The 26850-nt window shown below is 38.4% G+C and overlaps 2 protein-coding genes across 2 annotated transcripts in view; one reads left to right on the top strand and one right to left on the bottom strand.

The window, feature by feature from the left end:
• Positions 1-463: 463 nt before the first annotated feature.
• prkcha (protein kinase C, eta, a) lies at positions 464-23809 on the bottom strand. The gene is made up of 15 exons (XM_088354468.1): positions 23654-23809; positions 23174-23544; positions 14587-14650; positions 13147-13300; positions 13030-13064; positions 12882-12955; positions 12143-12272; positions 11921-12057; positions 11713-11841; positions 11441-11614; positions 9010-9164; positions 7721-7859; positions 5439-5627; positions 1546-1692; positions 464-1452 (listed from the first exon to the last, which is right to left on the bottom strand). Exons 2-15 carry the CDS (start codon positions 23525-23527, stop codon positions 1303-1305), a joined length of 2031 nt encoding a protein of 676 aa, XP_088210594.1. The 5' UTR covers positions 23528-23544; positions 23654-23809; the 3' UTR covers positions 464-1302.
• trmt5 (tRNA methyltransferase 5) overlaps positions 23316-26850 on the top strand; it is a 48654-nt gene continuing 45119 nt past the window's right edge. The window contains exon 1 of the mRNA XM_088354474.1: positions 23316-23336. The gene's annotated coding sequence lies outside the window, so the exon portion shown is untranslated. The remainder of the gene's footprint in view (positions 23337-26850) is intronic.

Below are 26850 nucleotides of genomic sequence, written 5' to 3'. Positions count from 1 at the left end.
CGATGCATAGCTAGGTAAACCCTGCAACTTGTGTAAAATGTACATACTTGTTAGTGTTTGTTTCCACTTATAACAAGCGGGTATCATTTTGGGATTTCCACATGGCAGGGGGTCGATGACCAACAAAATGCAGGCTTCCTCCTTCCAGTCAACAGGAAGTACAGTTGTGCTCTTAAAGGGAGCACTCCATATCAGGGAGAGTTCATCAAAGGACAGAAGCATTGTTTGAGAGTCTGTCCTTGAATAAGAAAGACCTTTTTGTTAAAAGATTAGTTTTGTATTGCCGGCAACGAGGTTTATGCTTTCAAGCGCCGCACAAAAGCTTTATTGACCAAGCTAATGTATTTCTATTTTGATCAAAAGCGACAACAGTGACGCAGTGTGCTTTTCCTGTTTGTTCTTTACAAGCCCCCAGTGAACTCACTAGTTGATTAGTGTGCTGGTTTTGGCGAGGACTGCACAGAGGGATCCAACATTTTTATTAGCCAGAATGCATCCTCTTTTAGAGTAATGATTCATAATAATTTACAGGTTTGAGTGGCTACCAGAAACGGTTTGAAGGAAAGATAGAAAGTGATATGGTAACAAGACAGAAACAAATATTGGCTAGTAGTCTTTGATTTTCCAAAATCTACAAGCATGCACACAAAGTGAACAGAAGAATGCCTGTTGAAATTTGAGAAAGCTCTAACCTTGCCGTCACAATGAATCACAGAGCTTTTAGCACAAATGAAATATTACATCATCCCTAACTTGTTGGGTAGACTTATGATAACAAATTAGAACACACACACAAATTGTCTCAATACCCTTTTTAAAAAAACACACTTACATTTTATTGAGAAAAAAATAGAGTGCTGGTTTCAAATTATAATAAGTTTGACTTTGATTTACCTAAAGGGAATGCTTTAATTCTTTTGATTCAACCTACACAAGTGTGTTACAGGAAATAAATAACACACACTAAGCTAATTTGCCAACATGGGAATTGATGGAGGACCAGTTAAAAACAGCTATGCCCAAATTTGTGAAGCACAATATTAAGTAAAAACTAAATAAACTTAACCATAACATTATGAGCTCAATCAACAGTAGAAAAAAAAAATGTAAAAAAAAGCAGTGTGTCCAACCCCACCCCCCCTCTTAAAAAAGGAAAAAGTACACTCAAGTCCATCATACTACTTTATAGTCCAAACAAATTGCCTTTTATGAGCGTGTCCATGACTAACCAATCTGCACAGTCATAACGTTAGGACTGAAAACCGTCTCGGACAACGATCGGTTGCGTGTGCCAATTAGAGCTCAGTTTTCCAGCATGTCGGGGGAAGTGTATGAAAAATCTAAAAACTCGTCCTGGCCGATGGAGGAAATGGGGGTGTCTTCAAGAGGCGTGAGGGTGGGTTCTTCCCTCGTGAAGTCCGGATCAAAGTTGTTGACGTCTTCTGGGGTTTTCTGAGAAAGACAAAGATCGATAGTAGGTCACAATGAGATCGTTACAATGACGCCTGCTTGGTGTCGATGGAGGAGGTGTCGAGTGGGAATTACTATCTTGGGCTTGAAAGGTGGCTCTATGGCTCTGTGATTCAGCAAGTCCCAATCAATGTTTCTGAAAAAGGCATGGCTGGTCACAGCGATTTCTCCGCCCTCTGAAGGAACGCAACCAAGGCGGAGAAGTGGGTTTTTGGTCAGGAACTGTGGATACAGGAATGTACATGAATTAAGGAAAATAATAATAATAATAATTGTATTTTAGGTACTACTGTACTTTAAAGACTAAACGCCACTACTACAAGAACACTCTGTTTTTGTTGTTTGAAGAATTTTGTTTTTGGCAGAGAGGGAAAGAAATACTCGTTTTTGGCGAAGAACATGACGCTTGTTTTATAACAATAATGTTAAAAATAATTTGAGATACAAAAATCAGCTTTTTTGGCACAGAAAAATGAGGGTATTAGTTATTAACTCAAAACCAAAATTTAGTTTACACCGTATGAAAATATATTGCCCGCTTTCAGCGAGAAAATTTAAATTGTTTGATATCGAATAGAAGCTTATTTTAGTTGTTGAAACAAGAACCCATTTTTGGATGTGAAACACAAAGGTGCTAGTTTTTGGTGAAGAAGAAAATCAAGCTACTGTTAGCCATAGAAGAAGATGACACTTATTTTCAGCGTAAACGTTTAAATCACTTATTGTAAATGTGAAGAAGCTAGTTATTGTTGTAGAAAATTACGACGAATGTTTTGGTGTAGAAGAAGCCTTAACAGCAATTTTCTCAACCTACGAGTATTTTTAAAAAAATCCAAATTTATTTGATATTTTTTTTACCAATGGGGGGCACTACAGAATACACACTGTCCTTTTAAAGAAGACAAAGAGACATGTTTTTATGAAGACACATGTATCTAGCATGAAAGAAGGTGATGCTTTTAAGGGTTAGGAAAGGTAAGGAAAATAAATTACGTTAGGTTTAAAAGGAAAGAAATATGCAAATTTTTGGCTCGTAAAAGATGACGACTCTTATTCTGGGTGAGCAAGAAGATTAGAGTTTCGGGTATAGAAGAGAACTTCTGTTTATAGTATAAAAACAAAAAAAATGATGCAATTTTGTGGCGTGAATACTAGCTTTTACTACAGAAATAGATACTTCTGTGTATAAAATATAATGCTAGTTTTGGCCATAAAAGACTGTTTTCAGCATCGAATAACATGATACCAATTGTTGGCACTCCAGACAAGAGTAGCACAACACACAGAAATGCCCATCTTCCCTCTTACAAAAACACACAGGGATGTTTATTTCTTGGCCCGACCCACAATGCACCTGTTGAAAAAAAGTTCAGCTTGTTTCAGTAGCAGCACAACCTTCCTAGCATCCTGTGGTGTTGGACAAAACGAAACAATAAAAGCATAAATCAGCTCAAGGTCTGACAGCTGCTCAGGGGTGTGACCAGAAAATGAAAGACAACTTTGTTTTGATTTGCCTTCAGCTAGGCGAATGGACTTTAGGTAACGCTTTGTTTGGCTGGTGATCTTAAGGCTGGCAATGACATTCAGACTAAGCCAACAAAACGAATGACCCTTTTCTCCACTGTGACAGCCACGAGATCCACACCAAGTCGCCAAAAAGGATAAATAAAACGTATAATAATAAGTAATAAGAATAAAACTAACTTAATCAGTTGATCTGAATAGAGACGTTCCTTGCCCTCATGTGCTTCTAAAAAGGGCTACATTTAATTTAAATAATCTATTTTCCTTTTTTTAAATTTCCCCTTTAAATGAAAAGTGTAGAAAAATTCAATATAAAATTGTGATTTATTTATTTGTTTACTGCAGAACTCTTATCACTTTGTCTTATATCTTCCATATTTGTGTATGACGCGCACCCCCTATTTTTTCATCAGAATTAGGTATAACATTTTATTTTACTGTATCTCAGCTTAGACTTAGCAGTTGGATGCAATGAGAATCTCACTCGGGCAGCTGCAGTATGAGTGCTGAATCCTTAACACTAGACCCCCAGTGATTAGATTTAATCTCATCACTCTATTTTTATTCACGGTACCAGAGACTAATATTAATTTTGTTGTGCATTTTACATGTTACAATGACAATAAATTGTATTATTTTCTTCTGTTCTACTATAAGTCATTTACCACTTAGTGCTTTTTTGCTTTTATTTATATATTTACGGACGACTTTATATTTCATTTACTATATTTATATATGTATATTTTTAAAAAATGTCCATTATCTAACACGTCTCTCCGGTACCTTGACTAAAAATAGTCTGATAATGAGAGAAAACCTAATGCCTTTTCATATATTGTCTACATCACTGGTGGTCAAGTGGCAGGGATTCAGCGATCTCACTGATGCAACCTGGGCTTGATTCCTGTTCCAACCAATATTTTATGATTGAGGTCAAAGATATTTTTTGTATGATCAATCATTGCATAAAGATGCAGTAAACTTTCACTTGTTTTCTAGGTAAAAATGCAAGTTATACGAGTAAATATTGTAAGAAGTCTTTCGTGAACGACTACAGAAATTGGAGAATGTTTATTGTTAAGGAGTTTAGCTCCTTAACAATAAACATTCAGTTTGACTTATTTCAAATTGAAAAAGGCAGGACATGTAAACAATTATTTGAGGAAAAAACAACTATAAATGCTGAACTGTCGATAAGGCTGACAGATGAGAAAGCAACATGGATTTACCAGAGTGTGTCCATTTTCATGACCAAATGATTAAAAGCAGGATTGACCGATAAATATTTACTATATCAAATGCATGCCATTTTTAATTGTACTGTATGCAAGAAAATAGACAGATGGATTAATTATTTACAAAGAAGAGTACAACTATTCCGCTTGCTGGTCAAAGCACCAGGAGTCATCGCAAAAATGTGTTGAGCCCCCACTAGTGTAGTTTGAATGTCGAGTGAGTTGGAATTCACAGTCAGATGTGTTTCGGAAATTACAAAAATTCAGTACATGTACATAATATTTATATCATTAACAAGCTCAAGTTATTTGAACAAACAAGCCTCCTGGTCATTTTGGAAGGGGGATTGCCTTATGTGCGGTCCTCATGTTGAGGTTTTTGGGTTTTTCCTTGCCCTCATGTAGGTTTTAGATCAGAGGAGGGTGTAATAATAGTCTGTGGTTTGCAATAATTTGTGGTCTGTACAGCCTTTTCAGACTCCTTGTGATTAAGGCCTATACAAATAAACATGACTTGACGTGACTTGTAAATTTTGGAAGAACTTACAGATCTAATAGAACAGCAGGTAATGTTTGAACTTGTAAATGAGAACAAGGATAAGCTTACAAGGGATGAACTGCCATTCTAAATAGAGGAGCATGCCTCAAATCCACTCATACTTAAAGGACATTTTATGTAATGTGAGGCAAATGAGCTTAGTGTAGCGCTTTGTCAAGCATGCTGGAGTCACAACATGGTTAAGGGAGTCAGCAGGGCCAATGAAAGCGGGCCATGTACACGTAGCTGTATTTATAGCCAGTTAGCTGAGAGTGGGCAGTGGACCTTGCCTTAATATAGTTATGTAAGAGCTCTCCCAAACAGCTGGCTGGCCGAGCTCTCTGCAGTCAGTGTCCCAGACAATTTGAAACGTGACATATTAAAACCAAACAAAGCCCATTCTAATCATTGTTATGCAGCCCTACTCAGGATTGTGTCAAACTGATGATAGTGTTACAGATTGCATCTTAATGTCTTTTTCTGTGCCAGACAAACCAAGTGGGAAATTGAATTTTTCGTATCATTAGTTCAGCATGGAAACTCTCCAGAGTTTCAACAGATGCAGTACGTGCAGATTGATAGCACAGGCTGAGGACAGAAAATGACTTCCATCAAGATAGAAGTCAGTGTGTCTTTTAAAGAATACAAACAATAAAAAAAGACAGACTTACAGCTTTGAGGATGCTCACAGACTCAACACTGAGCCAAGGGGCATAAGCTATCTCTTCATTGAGAATAGCTTCAAACAGGTCGTCTTCATTTTCGGCCTCAAAGGGCGCGTGGCCCTGCAGCATTTCGTACAGTAACACCCCGAGTGCCCACCAATCAACGGAAGCACCATACACCATCTCTTTAAGGATCTGTGGGAAAAAATGCTCAGGTCAGCAGACAGCATTTGCTAACATGTGCTAAGGTAGGAATTAAGAGTTTGAACTACTCAAAGCTTATGCTGATGATTGAACAATTGTTACCAACTTGCAACGTGTTGCATTTAAGCAACTAAGTCATGAGCTATGTTTGCCTATTTCTTGCACAACACTGTAAGTGTTTAGTTGACATTACAGATTTTAAGTGATTTATAATCAGATATTTTTACACAAGAGATGTTTTTCTTTTTTGAACCAGTAAAGCTTTTTAAAACTGTGCGTCGAGTTTTATTTTTGTTTGGTCTGAAATAGATTAAAACTGTGACAATGCAGACTGAGTGATAAAAAAACGAAGATTTTATTTTTGCGCTCTGCAGGGTTTGTAAACCTTTTTCATGGCCAAGTCAAGCACTTTTTAGGGACTTTTAACGCAAATATCTCATTTTCGCAGCACCAATAAAAGAGAAAAATCCGGTGTGAATCATGTACTTGCAGAGCGACAAATATATCTGCGATTTACACATGCTATTTTTTATTTTACACGTAAATTTATCAAGACATATGATTTTTAGATCTGAAGTAAATCACAAATATATTTGTTTTTGAAACAAGACTTTACCCATATCAGTGTTGGGTAAAAATGAGTAATATGTAGCTTACATTTTGAGATGCAGGATGTTGTTCCCATTACAATTTACCACTGATAAACGCTATCTACATTTTTTGCAAGGCCAATAATAAATGAACATAATTGATGCGTAATCCTTGCACTAAAACAAATTTCATAGCGCCCTGTTTAGGTATAACATGCACCTGTCTTCCTGGGCGCGACTCATATGGGGCGATGACGCTTAATAGAATGCTGTACAAACTAACGCCAGCTGCAGTTAATCACGAGGGAAGAAGAAATGCAATGGAAAAGCAAAGCCATTAGAGAGCAGTGTCTGCATCATTTTTAAGCAGACTTGTTGAGAAACATGGCAACAGTTTCCAAATTCAAGCACTTTTCTATCTTTAAAAATACAAAATTAATTCATATTAACCCGAACGAACCCTGGCTACATTACCCGTTTCTCGAAACAAAATGACCTAGTTCTTTGGGATGTAATTGAACAAAATGACCCAAGTTGATGGGTTATTTAAAACAAAATGATCTTTTGGCGTCAGCCTACTCTCTTTCGACACATGTTTTAGTATTATTGTAGGGAACAGTTTTTTTGTGTTTTATCATTCCTTTTATTCATTATTGATTGCAGTTTTTTGTGTGTTGTGCCTAAAAAAAGCCACAAACATACAAAATGACCCAATTTTTTAGGCTTTACAACAAAATGACCCAGTTTGTATGGGGTTTTGTGCAAAATAAAAATTTGGGGGGTATTTTTTTATTTAAAAAAAAACTGAGGGATATTTTCAAAACAACTTTCTGGGTTTTGTCAAACAATGTGACCAATTTAAAATAAAATACTTCGAATTTTTAAAGAGTCTTTCAGTATATACTATTCCTATTATTAGGCTTTCCAACAAGTTGGGTGTTGTTTTAAACAAAAACACCAAGTTGTTCTTTTTCGAGAGACGAAATTGCCTATTTATTTATTTTTACAATTTTCAAACTAAATGACCCATCCGTCCAACTTTCAGGATGGTCTTATATTTAAAATATTTGGTGGGATGAGAAAAATCCAGAAAGTTCATCAGAGTCGTTGACTGCTCCACTCTTGACCCAAACCAAGTTATTTTTGGCCAAACTATTTTTAAAGTGCATACCAAAAACAGCAATGTCATAAACAAGGCAACCTCGATGTTTGTGTCAGAAGCTATAAAAATAATCTCATTAAATATTTACTTAATCTGTCACTATGAAGGGCAAATATGTTTGGATCAAAAAAGATTCTACCAAGTTAATATAAAACATGCTGTTTCATGTTTAATTTGAAGCAAAGGTTTGTTGGTTTCTATTTCATCATGAGAGTCCATTTGAGGTGGGCCCCCATGCAAACAGATGAACTGTAAAATGTTACAACCAGCAAACAGCTATGTACCGGTACCCTTATCTGTCTTTAGAAAAGTAAAAAAAAATCTGAACTGACCTCAGGGGCTATGTAATCTGGAGTACCGCAGAAAGTCCTTGCTCCGACACCCTCGAATATGCCTTCTTTGCACATGCCGAAGTCTGCCAGTTTGCAGTGGCCGTCCTTGTCGAGGAGAACGTTATCCAGCTTTAGGTCACTGAAAGGCAACAACAAAAAAGATAAAAAAATCTGCACTCTGACACTATCATCCTTCTTCTGTGGAAGAATCAATGTGTGAAAGTGAGTGGCTGGAGGCTAGTCAGTGATCAAAATCCAACAGATATCCAATTTGTCAAAATCTGTAGTGGCCTAAAGCTTAAACCACTGCTATATATACAGTATATTGATTTACTGACACACATTATCAGGATTTCTCATCCTCCATAATTGAACAACTAAATATATAATCACGTTTTTTTCTGCATCCAATAACCTGTGGGTGTTACAAATTCATGTAGGGTCCATTAGTAGATTGTGTTGAGTTTTAACTGTTTCAACGGCCTCACTTGAGTTTAAATAGGATTCCTATCATCCAAAAGATGTTAATTGTGAAAAACTTGACCCATATTAGTCAGTTGTGAACTTCATACTATTCCCCTATCTTATCCACCGGCCCGACGTGGATTATTTCAGCTGAATTAAGTAACTTCTAAAGTGTCCTCTGCAGACAACAAGCATATCATAGCATGCCCAATGGCTAACACAGGACATAGTAGCCATCTAAATATAACTCAGGTTAGACAGCTAGTGCACATGATGCCCTTTATCATTAAGTACTGTCATCAAGACCTCCGCATTGCAAACCTCCTGACCTAGAGAGAACAAGCCTTCAAACACGTTCTTGTGTTATTAAAAGGGATTGTTAAAAACAAAAGGAAACCCTTAAATCCTACCACAAGTTTTTTTCCATTTGCTCATTACTAAATATCACAATTGAGATTGATATTTTGCGTTATTATTCATGAGGAAGATGGCCCGGCATTGCCGGGCCGATGGAAGATTCGATTCGGCTGCTTGGAGTGGTCGGTGGTCAGAAGCTGCAGTACCCATCTGGCAGACAGAGGGCGATAGAGACCCCACAAGAGCAGACCACACAACAGCAGATGTTTATTGATTTTCTTAGTGTTTATTGTGGGTGCCTTGACACAAAACCTAGCTGAAGACACTTGTGGAGGCCTAAAGTACAGCTGTGAAACTATTCAAGGAAATCGGTTCAGGCGTTCCGGATCCTTATATGTCACATACAAACACACACATCAGGATTTATAAAGTATTTTGGATTAGATTTAGATATGTAGATTAGATACCGATAGATGATGCCTTCGCCATGCAGGAACATGAGAGCCGATGTGATCTCTGCTGTGTAAAAACACGCCCGGGGCTCGTCAAATCTTCGAGACTTCTGAATGTGGAACATTAGATCCCCGCCATTTACAAACTCCATCACGAAGAACAGACGATCCTGCATGTCATATAAGGAAATAGCATTTTTTGTGTGCATACACACAAGAAACTATACACACACTAGCCTCAGAGGAGAGATAGCGTTATCAGTCACAACAAAGCTCCCTTCAAGGGCATGGTGGCAGCTCATATACCTCACACGACAGTAAGTGATTTCTAAAGATATATATTTTCTTTTAAGTTAGTGGTGTAAAAAATGTTGATCAAATACATCAATCGTTCCATTCTCATGGTGGTTGGTTTGTAATGTAAAAATAAAAGCGAGAGGAAGAAAAAGATGACTGTAGGATGTAATTCATGGGAACTCCTGTCAAGCTTCAGCAACCAGTCATGCAGGCAGTAAACGGAGTGCACTGCCCAAAACCTTCGGATGGTTGTCCGCCTTTCAAATAACACTTTTTATGCTATTCATTTACTAGTCTGGCCCCCATGTGGTTTTCCTAACATGTGGCCCCAAAGAGAAAAAGAGTTTGAAACCCCTGTTATAAAACGTTCAGGAACCGCTTACACTATATAGACATTTTGTGATGTACAGCTTTCAGTGAAAATAAAATGAGTGTATGACTAATGTAACTGATAACAGGCGACCTAACTTAGCCCTAAATGATTGCATCGGCATGTAACATTATTTAGTTCTACATTATTTAAAATGACAATACTTTATCCCTTCATCCCTGAAAGAAGTTTGCCTGGTCCATTCAAGTTTAGTTTGTCATCTTTTACATTTGAATGTTTTTATGGTGGATCCATCTTTTAAATAAAAATGAACAATGCAGCAGCACTCTACAAAATGTTTCTGTCTTGAGGAAGCTGGTTTTACTTCCAACCACAATTTCCTGTAATGCTTGAGCTCACGCGTTGTGTACACTTGTGGTCTTGAACAAAAACAGTGCACGGTACAGTGGATCAACCGCCACTTTGCAGCACTGTCCTGCTATAAACAAATTCAAAGGACAAGATGTGTCAGAGTTAACGCTTGTCTTGATGCTACTCTATTCTGAGTCAAATAGGGCAATTGAGGCTCAAACACCTAAAGAAGATTAAGATTGTCAGGCTGGAAAAAAAGCTGTTATCAGTCTCCTCACAGCCACCTAGATTTGCTGAAAACTGCTGCCACCTGGTGCAGAATTGATATAGTGCAACACTGAAAAGAAGCAGCCAAACAGCAGATGGAATATACCAAATAGACTAACATCGCTGCCTTTTAAAAATGCGTAAAAATAACTTTACAAACTAATTCAAAATAAAATATGCATTCGTTCAGTGTGTGTTGCATTGCGGAGAGTAGGATGTTGGAGAATGTTTTTTTTTACAAAACAAAAACACAATTGTTGGTGTTATAAAATAAGTACCGTACTTTCCACACTATGACGTGCACCCCCCAAAATAGTCTTTTATCATATATTTTACATACACAAGGCGCACCGGATTATATGGTGCATGAAATTGAGACTTGAGTAAAAGCTAACCGCTGGTTCTTTATGCACTTACGGCATATAATAGTGCGATGATTAATCAGTCGATAAGTAATGTTTGCAACAGGAATTGAACCCGGATCGCGGTAGTGAGGGCGTACACTTTCAATGGATCGCCAATAGTACAGGTAAAATATGAAAAGCCAAAAGAGCTTATCTCATAACACTACATTTACTCAAGGTGCTAGAAACACTGATTAAATAGTGCAATTTGATAGGTTAAACAGACTCTCAAGAACTTTACCTGTGCGTCAATAACTTTGTGGTTCCATGTATATGTACACTAAAGAGCTTGTGTAGTATTTTGTTAAAAAAAACTTTCCGTTTTCTGTTTCTGTCTTTTGCAGCGTTATTGACGCACAGGTAAAGAAATGGAGAGACAGTTTACCCTATGAGAATATACTATACAAATCAGTGTTTCAGGCACCTTGAGTAAAAATAGTGCAATACCAAGAAAATATCCAATGCCTTTTCATATGTTACTTGTGTCACTGGTAGTCTGGTATTAAACCTGGGTTTGAATCAGCTCCATTCAACGTATTGCGATTTTGGGCCAGCAATGATTATCGATTGATAAAAAAGACAAGTATACCAAAAAGCCTTGTGTAATGTAGTGTATGTAACATGATGCACATCTACTCTATGCATATTCAATTGTATCCTCTGTAATCTGCAGTACATCACATTTCTGGCCTGTTTGGGGTTTTAATGTGAGCCGTATCGTTCAGAAAAACAGTAATTGAGTCTCTATCAGGGAGTTGTTGAAGTAGTAGCACATGTGCCTTGATGTCTTACTGACCAGAGTTTGGAAGCAGCAATATAGCTGTGTGAGGTACGGGTGAACGCTGGCCAAAGACAGCACCCGCTTTTCAATCATGGTACACTCCACATCATCGTCCTGCAGTATGATGTCTTTTTTCAGCACCTTGACGGCAAAAACTCGATCTTTGTTGTTGAGTCTAGCAAGCATAACCTGCAGTCAGGACACACACGCACGCGTTTGTTTTCACCTGAGAGAACGTGGAGATGTCATCAGATGCATTTCAGTTCCCCCTCCCACTCCTTTCCCACCTTGCCGAAGCTACCCTTGCCGAGCACTTGTAGAAATGTAAAGTCCGAGATGCCAAATTGAGGGATCTCTGGCCGTTTTTCCACACTCTTTCTCCTTTCAGAGGGCGGCCTGGGTTTCCGAGAACTTAGCTGTAATCGAAAATGAAAGAAAAGATATTTGGTGAAGCTGAATTTGTGTTCACTTGATCAGTTAAAAAAATAACCATACTCTCAATATGTTATTTTCAGACAGGTTTTCGGTATCTATGCCCATCTCTTCAAGCGTTTTGGCCAGCTCTGCGGTGTTGACGCCACAGTTCTGTGCAACATTGTCTTTGCATCGAATGTGAACATTTAGTTTACAGACTGGAACGAGAAATCACAGAACAAGTTAAGCTACATCTATAGAAGAAGATAAGAACAATTTTTGCCCGAGTTTCAGTGTTTTTACTTTGGCAGTGTAGCCCCTGCCGGACGAAACCCCACAGTAGCGATCCGCAGTGGTTACAGAAAGTGGGCGCCTTGTAGTTGTGCATGTTGAACTGGTGAGGGACGTTGATGCTGAAGCCAGTACTTACATACTGCAAAAGTGACACACTGCAGTATGAGAATTGCTTACATCATTACCCTTTTAATACAGTAACAGTATTTAAAATATACACTTTAAAAGCCATAAATAAATAGATAAATGAACAAGTAATAATTTGTTGGTCGAAAAAAATATGCTAAAAATGAGCGAAATGATCTGACATATCAGATCATTTTACTTTTACTTAGTATAAACTCTTCTTTTTTGCAGTCGGAGAGGTTTGAAGGACTCACATGCTCTTAATTTGAATTGATTTTACATTCTAATAGTTGTATTTAAATTTCAATTATCCCTAGCATTGGCTTTAGGTACACATAGGGTATTTGTATTTCGATTTGAAAACAACTGCTTTAAAGCACAAACTTCAAGTAATTATTACATTTTGGAAAGTAATAATAATAAAAATAGAATTTGAAAATATACCCACTCACTACACTTGATATAATTAGAGGTCAAATATATTCTACTGAGCAGGCAATAACAACTTAAAAGTGGTGGTTAATTGTGTTAGAGCACATTCCATTTACAGTTCATGTACTTTCCAATAGAAAAAAAGAATTCAATCACTAAAAATACAAAGGCTAGAGACTGATGGTGGTACCTCCGGCCTGTTCATGTGAGGACACACAGTGACAACTTGCTGGTGGCAGCGTTTGTGAACCACACATGTACATACTACAGTGGGAGGAATAAAAAAGACAAATTCAAAATCAAAGCTCAACTGTATGAAGTATAAGACACAAAATCACCTTGGCACTGGTAGCCTTGCTTTCCAAAAACTCCCCTGGAAAAACAAGCACAATATTGTTTTTTTAAAACACACGCAACATTAGATTGCAAACAAATGGCTTAGCTTATGTGCTCACCAAATAAATTCTTTGCAGTGAAAACAGAAGGTGGGCTGGCGAAGGTAAGTGGACATGAACTTGTGCCCGTTGACCTGGTGGACCTTCCGCCTCACGGCTCCTTGACGCTTTCTAGAAAAGGTCTTGTGTGTTTTCTCCTTTTCGGTGGCATCCTCTGTAAAAAGTGCACAATCGATGTTGCATTGCATGTGCACGAATTATCCCCTTTTAATATGTCACATCAAATAGTACATTATCACATTTGCATACGTCTGTGTGGTCGTGTCTATGGTTTCAAAATTAAAGCATTCTAAGACAATGATTCCAAACTTGTGTCATGCAAGATTAATTGTATTTTAGTAAATTATACAATTTTGTCCATTTGGTGCCCAGATTATTATGTATTTGAAAGTATTTTTGTTCATTTACGGATGCCACTGAAATACATTGAAAAGTTTTTCAACTCGATCGGACATGCTACAAGAAATAACCTTTGCATCCATCATTGTCTATTTATACACCAGAAGTTAGTGACTACTGTACTTTTACATGTAAGCTGTGATCAGAAACCTGATTTTTGCAATCTGTGTGAATCGTTTACATGCCTTGGGACAAATTAACAACTTTGTATGCGTGGTGTTGGTGAGTATTCCGAAGTGAGTGACATCATTATACAAACAGACATTCCCACATTTAATTTTTGACATTACATATAGAAAGATTTCATTCATGCAACCAACTAAATTCAACCTAGTACCGTGCTTGTTCCCTCTTTACTCCAAAAGTGAGTACTACTGCTGCGTACCGTGTGTTTACTATATGTGCCCATATCTGTCTTGTAGATAGTATAGATTCCAACTAAATATGGATGGATACAACTGTGGTATACACGATATTAAATGGATACGTCTGTGTAATTTTTGCCATGGGGCATAAAAGAAAATGCAAAGGTCCTGGCAAAATCAAACAATATTGTGCACATGAGGCTTTTTTTAGTGAGTAAACTGGAGTTTGCGTGCATAATTCGTCTCTGCACTACAAGTCCTACGGTGCTTAGCGGCATAAAATATTCGGGATGAGGGAAACTAGAGTTTTAATTGTTATTTTTATTGTAAATTGTCATACTGCATGTGCACAAGCAATCGGGTTACTGAAATGCATATACATGCACGAGTAATCAGAAAATGAAAGGACTAAGACAACCGTTACCATCGGATTACTTGCAGTCAACTTAACAACACACAATAGTGTGTTTTGAACAACATTATTACCTGCGTATAAATGTACTCAATGACTATATCATTATTCAATTACATGTCGGACATTTTTGAAATGTGTTTGATCAAGTGATATAAAATATGCACAAATAATAATAAATAAGTAAAATACTGAACATTAAAGTTTCTTCAAAATACAATTTTGTCAGAGATATACAGTAAATAGGAATTGCAATGACCTCACCATCAATGAAGGTTCCATTAAGTTTCATCAAGAAGTAAATGCTGCCTTCAGGCTCCAATTTTCTCTGCAAACAAAAATATAAACGTTTTAGGGAAATACTAATTTGGGTATGAAACAATCCTTTTTTTCACTTGGGCATAACAAGAAATGCAATCAATTGGAAAAAATATGACATCAATGTAGGATGATTACATAGATTGGAAAATTTCACAGGAAATCAATGAAGTTGATATGAAACTGTAATAAATATATATTTGAATCCCTGTACCAATGTGTAGTTGCATACTAGTTCCTGTAAGTCCATTCTGTGATAGGAATTCAAAAACCCTGGCAGAGACAAGAAAGCAGGACAGGCAGGTTGTGCTGGTTGCGGAAGCCTGTTACCCGCCTGTTAGGGATTTCTTCTGAATGAAGCACAAGAACTACACAACTGGAATATAACTTCTTTAATGTAATTCAGCTTTCATACAACTCCACAATTTAGTTGAAGAAAAAAAAATTTGAACGAAAGGAAAAAAAGCCATATCAAACAATTTAAAGCTGAGTGCACAAGCGCATCACCCGGTTGGGAGTTGTTTTAACAGCCTCTGTGAGACTTCATGAAAGCAAATGAATAGTCGGAACCCAAAGGCAGCAGGAACCATAAACAGGCAGCAAGTATATACCATTTTCAAATGAAGTTTATATAAGCAAACCTTGGCCTGCTTTCAACATTTCTTTTGGCTTTGCTAAAATGTTGCATTAAATGAATCAGTAGTGATGCAACCCCACCCCTCAGTCAAACCCAACTCAGGCTTCCAATTAAATGAAGACGAGGTGAGCAATTATTTGTGTTTTCTAGCAGTTCAAAGTCTTAATTCGATTGCGAGCGCTCCCATAGACAAATTCCAATTGGATTTTCACTCTAAACACTACATGATTGTTTTCCTGCGTAGTCTGGTGGCTGAATGTGTCAAAAGCTTGAAAATGTACCCTGCAGGACTGTGTAATGTACCTAAAATCTGAATAACTTGCTTACTGAAAACTTTTGGAGAGGTATAAAGGTCTCAAAAACTAAGGTAGACAGTGGTGCAATTTGCAGGAATTAGCTGAAGGTACTTTTAAAACGTATTTCTCTCAATTTTTCATTTTTCATGTTACAACACTGGAAGCTGAAATCTATTACAATGATCATTTGTGCGTCTAAACATGTCCTCCTGACAAATATGGCAATCAAGCAGTAACATTTTCGTTGTCTTACCAGTCTCAAGAGCAATTATTTTGCCACTTCCTGGATCTTGAAAAAGACCAATCACAACTTGAGTTCTTTAAGCAGGGGTCAGTAACCCAAAAAGATGAAAGAGCAACGAAAAATTATATAAAGTATTGTGTAAATATATATATTTGAAGCCAAGGAAAATTAAAAGCTTGATATAATCTTTAGACGGAAGGCAAGACATACTGTATATATAAATATACTGTATATATCTATACGCATTGGAAGAAGTTAAGAATGTTTGTGCCATGTTTGTCCTCCTGCAGACGCCACATAATTTTCCATTGACAAACATTTTTGAAAAGCACCAGGGAGGTGCCAGGGATCCACCAGGGAGCACCGGCATGCGGCTTCAGAGCCACTTTTTGCTGACCCCCGGCCTAAAGCATAGCCGTAATTGGTAGTTGCCTGGGCTCGTGATGTATTTGTTTACTAAGTGGCAAAATGGCTACCCCCCAGAAGGGGATAAAATTAATTAAACTGCTTAATTCATATTCAACAAATACAATATTTGTCTGAATTCAGGGTTATGACTGGTGAAAATGTAAAGCACAATTTACCTTAAACAAATGCAGAATTATTCAGAATGTCACGTTTAAACTACTTAATGAGTATTGCACACATTTTAAATAAATATCTCTATGTTGACCACACTTACAATTAATGTGAAGGATGTTGGGCTAACTGGGCTTTAGTTGGTGTCAGCATTTGCAAAAAAAACAAAAAAACAGATACAGCCACTCCCTTGAGATTTTTTTTTTACGTTGTTAATTGGATGACAGTATTCTCTAAATGCTTTACATCGTAAACATTATCAAAATTAATGTGGTTGGGCGCTCTGTCTTTCTGAGCTTAAGGTCGTTTCAATCGGGCAAGCATCATTTACCCACAACGAGTGGGCGGAAAGGAAAAAGTCAGGTCTAAATGTCAGCGTGATAAAGACTTGAATAGCAGCACATATTTTGCCTTCCTGGCCTAAATAGAAGCACTTTGTGTTTCACTTGTGACGGGAACACATCAATGAGACGCTTTGAAGGGCTAGACATTAAAAAATAAGTATACAAAAGCCAAGATAAACTGGCAAGGGTTTAAAGGAAAGATTGTTTCTTAGTATTAGTCCAATTAAAATACTATGCAGAGAATTTACAATATCTTTGCTGTTTTAGAGATGTGATTCTCAACTGGTCTGACTTCAGAACCCACAAAACAACCTTAATTGCAAACTGTGATAAAAAAAAAACCTCCGTTTTTGAAATGTATTCACGTAAAAACAAGAGAAAAAGAAAAAACAATAATCAGTAAAACCAAAACGTCTTCAACATGTATTTTTCTCTTTAAAAGGGACAGTGTGTATTATTTAGCGACTCCTATTGGTTGAAAAAAAAACAACTTAATTCATAATACAAAAATAAATAAAAATGTTCAACCTGTTTTCATTTTAAATGTCATATTTGTACTTTTTTCATATAGCTTAAATGGAAATGAGAATAAAAACAACTTTTCATTTTTTTATATGGGCAAGACACTGAATCTCTAATGCCCCCAATAAGCAGGTTGGTGCCTTGCATGGCTGCACGGCCGCTATTGGTGAGTGAGTGTGTGTGTGAATGGGTAAGTGTGAAGCACATTGTAAAGCGCTTTGGGAAGTCTTCATTGACTTGAAAAGCGCTATAATTTATATATATATATATATATATATATATTGTTTAAGGGATTTTTTTTACTACTGTTTTAACTACACACTGTTGGGTCATTTTGTTCTAAGGACAACAAGAGGATTAAATAATAATCAATATACATAAAAAACGTGAATTTTTTAAAAATTATATACAGAGGAACCTCGGTTTCTCGACCATAATCCGTTCCAGAACCCTGTTCGAAAACCGATTTGTTCGATCACCGAAATCATTTTTCCCATTAAAAATAATGTAAATCGTTTTAATCTGTTCCAACACCCTGAATGTTTACCTTGAATGTTTAACGTAAACATAAAGCTTACCCAGGCTAATCCTACGTCCGCGTTATCGTAATCTTCCGTACGAAAGATTACGCTAACATGAACGTGTAAAAATAAAAAAATCTGGTCGTTTACAAGTCTTTTAGCACCCGGGTCTCCACAACAAGTGGTGAGCGGTTCATTGGAAAGGGGGCTCCGTTCCAACACCCTGAAAGTTGGGCTCCGTTCCAACACCCTGAAAGTTGGGCTCCGTTCCAACACCCTGAAAGTTTACCTAAATGTTCAACGTAAACATAATGCTAACCCAGGCTAATCATACGTTCGCGTTACCGTAATCTTCCGTACGAAAGATTAAGCGAACATGAACGTGTGAAAATAAAAAAAAGGATAAAGAAAATATTTATGAATAGGATTTCTTACCTTTGAGGTGGTCAGCAGAAGGCGCAGGTGGACGGTGGGGTATTCCCTAGCAAGATCAGACACTCCACCTCCTTCATATTTTGCTATTATTTCTTTCTTAAATGCAATAGTTGTACGCACTACTTTTCTTTTTTCACCTGTAGCAACTTTGCTGCTTTCTTCTGAGGCATAATTAGGGGCTAAAAAACTTAGTACACCTATATTAAAAGCGAAAGCAAAATGAAGCACGTCCGCACGCGATAACAGTTGGTCACGAGAAGAGCGATCTACACGAGTACGCCGCTCAGCATCGCACCCTAGCATACCCACTCACGCATTACCGTCATTCGAACTCTGATTTTTTTGATCGAACAGCGAAGCAAGAATTTCTCGAAATTTTTGGTCGGACTCCGATTTGTTCGAACTGAGAGGCGTTCGAAAACCAAGGTTCCACTGTACTTATAAGTTGAAAGTTTGCATTTATTTGACATAACATGAGCCGCACCATGATTGTCTGGCATCTTGCTGCCATGGGTAGCCAAAAAGAGCAAATACCTTGCAAAAGGCTAAGCAAAAAATAAGAAGAAAAATGTTGCGGTTTGGTCACTTTGAGTCTCCGTAGTTGTATTCTTCCTTGTGCTTTGTAGTACTCGTTTTTGACTGCACTACACAATGGCACATCATCTAGAGGTCAAATCATCACACTGTCCTTTTTATATTCATTTAGCTGCTTTTTTTTAAAATGAAATCCAAAACTCTTCACTTTAGCAGCTATTGCTTCTGTATAACAAAATCCATATCTCATTTAATCTATGCTGTATCTGAGTTTTGCCATGTTCAACTTGTGTAAAAACGTAACCAGTCTTTTTCTGTAGTGTGAAATTGACCTTCAGTTTTCTCCTTAGAATTAGTTTTCCAGGGCTTGCAAGCCACTGAAAACGGGATGTATTAGTTGAAAAACACTGTCTTAGAGTATACCCTTCAAATTGATTCCTTCATCTAGAACAAATAGTGCTACAACAGACCAACTGCTCAAAGAAAGAACCAAAATCGCTCCTCATCACTCACAACGATTTTAGTGCGTTTGAAAGTGACATTCACAGATGCATTTGTGGTTTACGTGCAGATGATGAAGAAGGCGGGTTCAGCACTTAAAATGACACATCAGTTCACCAGAAATGAAGCTTATTGCGACACAGGAAAACATATGTCTGGCTTGAACATAAATTGATTACGCAAATCATGGAAAACAAAATCGCAAAACGCAAATGCTGAAATGTGTAGCTAAAAGGGTCATAGACTGTGACAATTGAAATGACCAGATCTGATTGTATTGGAAAAAAAAAGAAGAGTCTGTCTTTGTAAAAAATCGGTCAGGCGGGATTAACTTCTGCTATGAGTCATCTGCTGTTCAACCCAAAAGCTCAGGAGGTAGAGCGCTCGTCTGGGAATCAAGAGATCGCAGGTTCAAATCCCGGCTCCTCCGTGTTACATGTAAGACACTGAACTCCTAATGCCCCCAATAAGCAGGTTTGCGCCTAACATGGCTGCACGGCCGCTATTGGGAAATGTGAAGCACATTGTAAAAGCGCTTTGGGAAGTCATTGACTTGAAAAGCGCTATATAAATGCAGATCATTTCATTTAAAGCATAGCCGTAATTGGTAGTTGCCTGGGCTCGTGATGAATTTGTTTACTAAGTGGCAAAATGGCTACCCCCAGAAGGGGATAAAATTAAACTGCTTAATTCATATTCAACAAATACAGTATTTGTCTGAATTCAGGGTTATGACTGGTGAAAATGTAAAGCACGATTTACCTTAAAGAAATGCAGAATTATTCAGAATGTCACGTTTAAACGAGAGAGAGCGAGAGAAAGAGAGAGAGAGAGAGATTAGATAAATAGATAGATACTTTATTCATCCCGGCAGGAAAATTTACAAATATTAACATGAATATGATTATGAACAAGTCTTGGGAAAAACATAGACTTAACTGGTCACATATAACCAAATCAGTGAACGATTCAAGAATAAAATGGATCTACAACAACCCTTTATGATACAAATTCCTCAATTTCTACTTATAATTGTAAAAAACCTACAATGTTTCTAACTAGCGGCATGGTCTCCCTTTGCAAGTAAAGATAACTAAAAATGGCTGCTGAAACCAAAATCACACCTATTCAAAAATCTCTATTTTTGGTTGAAAGACAAAGTGTGGTTGGAGTTAGGAGAAACAAGTTTGGATGTCAGTTGGAGATTAATACAAATTCAAAACCTGGTGGTGGGTGAATCAAATAAAAATTGATTTGTATGGCACTTTTCAGCTCACAAATTGCAACTCAGAGAGCTGTATTAAAACATTCAATTTACAAGAAGAAAATAAATTCCAACAATAATAATAATTAAATAAAACCATGGGAAGGCACAGACTAACCATGTAACGAAAGGGACCGGAGGGAGGCTCATCAAAACTGTTAGGGATGACAGCAGATATTACAGACCTGCTTTAATAAGCCAGCTACCGACATTCTACCAGTGAAATTGGCCCATTGAGCATTTGCCAAGCACGCAAAGCAATTCCTCCTTTTGAGCGCTAAATATCAATAGCAAATCGTTCAAATCAATTCCTAAAAATAGGGGAATGCACCCGAACAACTAATTTTAATTTAGTCTCGAAATCAGTGTTTTTCAAACAGTTTGCCAGGGCAAACAAATGTGCTAGAGAGCTCGTCACATGTGCCGCTGGAAATGGCAATTCTTATTCCTGTTAAATTTTTGTAAAAAACAAGATGAAAATGTAGTAAAACTTAAAAAACAATGTAATAAAATACCAAATTATAGCAAGATGAATATCACAAAAACTACTGCTTTCTCCTCACTGAAAGAACTGTTGATAGCTATCATGGTTAGATATGGAGAGGGAGGGATGGAGAGGAAGGGAGATGGAGAGGGGAGTGAGAGACGTAGAGAGGGATTGGATAGTCACTTTATATTGGTTTACTGTTGACTTTTGCTGTGAACAAAATATTTTATAAAGTGTAGTTTCCTATTTATACTTGACCAATTGTTGTTTGATTGAATTATTTTACAATGCAGTGTTAAACACACTTTATATCGCTGAACTGTTTACTTTTGTTGTGTAAAAATACTTGAAGTACAGTGGCATATGTCTACTTCAGCAGTGGTCTGACCAAAGATCGGAATTTATTCTATTGAGTGAAACTCGTTTAGTATTATTTTACACTTGACTTTAGTTGTGAACAAAATACCTGAAGTACAGTAGCATACGTCTACTTGACAAGTCATCTCAATTTGTGAGGGATTTCATTTATTAAACTAACTTTATATTGCTTACTGCTGATTGTTATTTTACTACATTGTTTACTGTTTAGTATTGTTGCACTTCAACTGTAGGATAACTCTCTTGCTGGTAAGGTGCAATAAATATTACCGTAAATTCCGAAATCCAAGCCGTTACTTTTTTCCCAAACGTTCAACCCTGCGGCTTGTTCAGTGATGCGGGCAATTTATGTAATTTTTCTAACAGCCGCCAGCGGCGCTCGAGTACAAAAGGTAAGCTTTAGACCGGTGGAATATATGCGCCGAGGAAGACTGCAACTTCTTAGCTTGTGCACAAATTAAATTAGCGTAGACATGTCCTCATCATGCAAATAGCAAAAAGAAAGGCACATGACGCAGCTTTCAAGCTAAAAGCAATCGAGCAGTCCGATAAAGAAGGAAACAGAGCTACTGCACGTAAACTTTACTTTGCGAGCGTGTTGCTAGCGTGTTTTGGAATAAAGGAGCATGGGACGACATCTATATGACAAAGTCTCTTTCGCATACTGGGAAGAGACGACTTTGATGACGTCAGTTATATAGAGGTAGATGAGGACTTCTACAAGTACGGTATGTTTTTTTTAACAGACCCATTTAATGTGTTGCGAGCGTGTTTCTAGTAGCGTTTTGCTACCCTTCACAGGCACGGTTTGGGATGAAAGTTATAATATTATTATTAAAGCTTTGAAAACTCTCTCGGTGTACCGTCTTTCTTTGTAAATATGTGTAACCATGTATAATATGTATTTAGAGACTTATTCTGATATGTTTTCCACGGGCAAATCAAAAAGAAGGGGCGAAAACGACGGGGGCTGACGGGAAGTGGAGTAAAGGTGAGACTTGTTTGTGGACGCAGCGGACAATAGTGGATATATTTTTTTCCCACCCTTACCTTTGGAAATATATATATTTTTTCCTTCGATTATTTTCAACGGGGCTCTGCAGGTCTGCATCAAACCTTAAGTACCGGTATCATTTACCGATCATTTTGCTGGCTGTGGTCTTTGGACTGTGTACTTTAAATTCAGTTACAATCGCGGGACTCAAAGTCGGGTTTGGGTTAATTTTGTGTTTGTGTTACATGTTTTAATATGGGCGCATGCGGCTTATATTCAGGTGCGGCTTGTGTACGTACAAAAGCGGTCATCCTCTTAAAATGTGGTAGGTGCGGCTTATAATCAGGTGCACTCTATAGTCCGGAAATTACGGTACAAGGTTCAAAAACACCTGTATGTTCTTTTCTATTCAACTGACTCAAATACTGCTTAGAAATTCTTTCTTGTACAAAAGCTTGGACGAACTCTTCTTTTTGGGGCTTTGGACTTCACTTGAAAGAGGATGAAATCACTCTCCACCACTTACTCCCATGTTCCCCCCATTCCTACTTCCTAATTTGTTCCGCCCTGAACAGCTTCGCTAAAAGTATGATTTAAAAAAACTGATAGGCACGGTGGGAAATAAAGCATAAAGGGCTCTTTAAACTCTGTTGGCATTGTTAGCACATACTTAATAGAGGTAATATTCTACTTGTAATCTTTTAAGAACACCTTAAACAGCATGTGTGACTATTAATGGAAATAAGCAGGTGTACGGTGTACGGCCTGTCACCCTGGTTCATCCCAGTCGTACTCACCCATCCCCCGCAGAACTCGTTGGTGTTAGCGTACATCATGTGGTCCACAATTTGGAAAGTGTAGTTGGCCACGAAGTCGTCGTATCCGATGGGGGTGTCATTGAAGACGGCCAGCTCGACTTGTTGCGCTCCCCTCGCGGCGAAGTTGAAGTCCTCGTTATAGGTAGGCGAATTTGTTTTCTGCTTGGTGTGAGTTTGGCCCACTTTGGCGTCGTCCACCTTGAGGACGACGTACGGGTCAATAGTGGCCGCGGCGTTCTTCAAGAAAATTAACGAATGGCGCCGTGATAACGAGGTCGGTTTCAGGTCTATCGCCTCCCCGATTTTGAGCTGGATGTGACCAAAAAACTTCATGCCGGTCGTGTGGAAAGCTAGGGGTGTAAAATGACAATGCAGAGAAAATGTGTTAGAGGAGGGTTGAGGACGCTGCAAGTGTGTTCATTCTGAGTGCACTTGTGGTTCCATTTGACGTCCGCCTACTTCGTTCGAGTCTCGAGTGGGCTGTACATAATAAAAGCGAGAAACTCACGCCGACCGGGACTTACAAGTTCCGCATAACTTTGACACAAAAAAACACTTGTCAGGGCTGTCCCTGTTGAGTTACTGTGTCATTCTTGTCACGTGGTTTGACGGGGAGAAATGTGGGACGGAGAAGGGAAAAGAAACACTTTTGGCCCCGATCCGTTAAAAAGACAAACACTGCTCTCTGGCGGACAGATCGATAACTATGGCGAGATCAGTGGTTCTTAACTGGTCTTACTTGACTGACTGCCGCTTGGAGCTACATCTCGTGGGAAACCCATACCTGTCAACCTCCATGGCTCCATGCCCTCATAAACTGTCGTATTTTCCCTTACAAAATACAAAATAATCTTACACCATATTTTTTTTCCAAACGTGTTTATTTATGTAGTTTAACATGTTATATTGTATATGTGTTTCGTTATATCATCCATCCATCCATCCATCCATCATCTGCACCGCTTATCCTCAGTAGGGTCGCAGGGGTGCTGGAGCCCATCCCAGCCATCCCCTGGCAGTGGGCAGGGGACACCCTGAACTGGTTGCCAGCCAATCGCAGGGCACACAGGGACAGACAATTCGCTCGCTCATTCACACCTAGGGACAATTTCAACTGGCCAATTAACCTGACATGCATGTTTTTGGAATGTGGGAGGAAACCGGAGTGCCCGGAGGAAACCCACGCAAGCACGGGGAGAACAAGCAAACTTCGCACAGGAAGGTTGGTAGCTGGATTTGAACCCTCGCAGGAGGTTCCCATGACCTCAGAACTGTGCCGCACACCCGCTAACCACCGCCGTGCTGCCCTCGTTATATCATATATACTGTTAATTAACATTTTGAGTTGCTCGACATGAATGAGGTTTATTTTTAAAAAAAAAGTTCAAAAATTAAGTAGCTTGGACGTTCACTGTAGAAGGAAAAAATACATGCAAATACAATTAAGTAGAATAATTCATTTTCTTATTCAAATTCAGAATTCATTTTCTGCATTAAATTATTGTAGGTAATATACTAATTAAAGGGATAACCACAAAACTGTCTATTTTCCTTTTCTCATTTTATACTTCCTTTTTTTCTTAACTTCTTTATACAACATAATAATTCGTAATAAAATGCATCAAAGCAAGCGAGCCGTTTGAGAGCCGGCTCTCATTAATGAGTTGAGCTGAAAAATCCGGTTCTCTAAAAAGAGACGGACTTCCTTTCACTACATCAAACCGCTCGCTTCGTTTGCAACAAAAAAAAACAATACCGAGATAGAGGCTTCCGCGGCAAACTCGTTTGACTTGATTGATTTGCCGTTTCGTGATAGTCGTGTATACCGGATGGTACCCATAATTGACAAATTTGCGTTTTCTGTACAGATTGACAGGTATGGAAACCGCTCCGGTCGGATGTGGCTCAATTTAAAGTAGATTTAAGAGCTTGGGCCCGGGCCCGAACCCGACCTCACCCGCTTAAAATGTCAATCATTAAGTCGGGCCGGTCGGACTTCTCTCTCGCTGTTTGCTTCCCCTTCGTGGAGGATCTACACGACATGCACTTACTTTTACTCAAGTAATTATTTAGTTAAAGAAATGCTTATTAGTTTAACTCAAAATCAATAAATCCAAATACATTTTCCTCCTCTGTGTTGGGATAAAAGACGCGCGGCTTCCTCCTTCCACCTCCCTCACGTTAGACGTCATTTCCGCTTCTTGAAAATAGCTTACAGGTTTTACAAACTTTCTTTTTGCTTTTTGGGCAAATATTTCACAATTTGCAGCTTGTAATCTGCAGAATAGGATTTTCTTTTCTGTGCCATTTTTTTCAGTTTCACTTTCGTTCACTGCACGTCACTGAAATGCGCACTTTGGCGCCAAACCGTTTATTTAGGCGCTGTACTTGCAGTGCACACTTCATTTGAAGGACTCAACCCCAAGTAAACTCCAAGCTGCATAGTTCAGCCTAAACGCACTGTACTGTGCTGAAGTACGCGCGGCCAAAGTAAAGCTTCGGGTTTATTTCAAGCTCGTTTATCAAATCAAGTTAATCTGTCAGGTTTGGGCGGGTTTGGGTTTATATACTGCGGGTCGGGTCGGGCTTAATTTTATTTTTTAGGCCCGATCCTTCCTCTAATTTGAGGCCACCCTATGCTAACGTACAGCTAGCCAGCCGCACTCTAAATTGATTTCTATGACTAAAAAGAGAAGCCATTCAAAGTTGTTATTAAAAATACATGCAATTGATGATTTTTGTGTGACGTTATGCGCATACCCGTATGCAGACAGTCAGCCATACTGGATGACACGGTTTGAAGTTATCATGAGTCAACACTGTTATGTTATTGGCTGTTCAAATGAAAGTAAAAGGTGTGATGCAATGTTTTTGGTCTCCTGCTATAGTTACCTCTCAGGGTGAGAAAAGTAAGAAATTGTCGACGAGGAGGTGACGAACAGGGTTATTGGGGCTCAGTAGAGCAGACCTTACGCCCAAATCTTAACTGTATATATACACGTCTGTTTTCGACATTTCGGAAACGGTAGGTGACCAGTGACACAACATCATTTTAGAATGAATATTAGGAAAACGCTGTCGTTTTTCTTATTGACTTTTTTTTGGATAAGCAGCTAATTTTATGAAGATTGACGGCCAGACTTTTGTTTTTTCTTTCAAGTTCTATCTAAAACATTAACAACACTTGGTATCCTCCTGAGGCTTCCAACTATCCATCCATCCATTATCTACACCGCTTATTCATAGTAGGGTCGCGGGTGTGATTGAGCCCATCCCAGCTCTCTGTGGGCAGGGGACACCCTGAACTGGTTGCCGGCCAGTCGCAGGGCACACAGAGACAGACAACTCTCTCGCTCATTTACACTTAGAGACAATTTGGACCGGCCAATCAACCTGACATGTATGTTTTTGGAATGTGGGAGAAAACTGCAGTGCCCGGCTGAAACCCATGCAAGCATGGGGAGAACATGCAAACTCTGCACAGGAAGGCTGGTAGCTGGATTTGATCCCTTGACCACAGAATTGTGCCACGAACGCGCTAACCACTCACCTACTGTGCGGCCAGAGGCTACTAACTATCCATACCTTTTTCCGATTTTCTCCACATAAGTAAAAAACACAAATGCTTATTTTTACATATCATTATACAGGCCTAC

Source organism: Urocampus carinirostris, chromosome 15 (assembly GCF_059441175.1).
Source record: "Urocampus carinirostris isolate Australia breed hairy pipefish chromosome 15, RoL_Ucar_1.0, whole genome shotgun sequence".
In the NCBI taxonomy this organism is placed as follows: domain Eukaryota; kingdom Metazoa; phylum Chordata; class Actinopteri; order Syngnathiformes; family Syngnathidae; genus Urocampus; species Urocampus carinirostris.
Note: the sequence above shows the minus strand (reverse complement) of the source record. Positions and strands in the feature narration are given on the sequence as shown.

Bases quoted from the DNA above. Each gene is read 5' to 3' on its own strand.
- prkcha (XM_088354468.1), bottom strand. From the start codon at position 23,527: ATGAAGTTTTTTGGTCACATCCAGCTCAAAATCGGGGAGGCGATAGAC. The intron at 13,301-14,586 runs GTGAGGTCATTG...CACTTTTTACAG, and splicing joins TAATGGAACCTTCATTGATG to AGGATGCCACCGAAAAGGAG. The intron at 13,065-13,146 runs GTGAGCACATAA...TTGTTTTTCCAG, and splicing joins CACTGCAAAGAATTTATTTG to GGGAGTTTTTGGAAAGCAAG.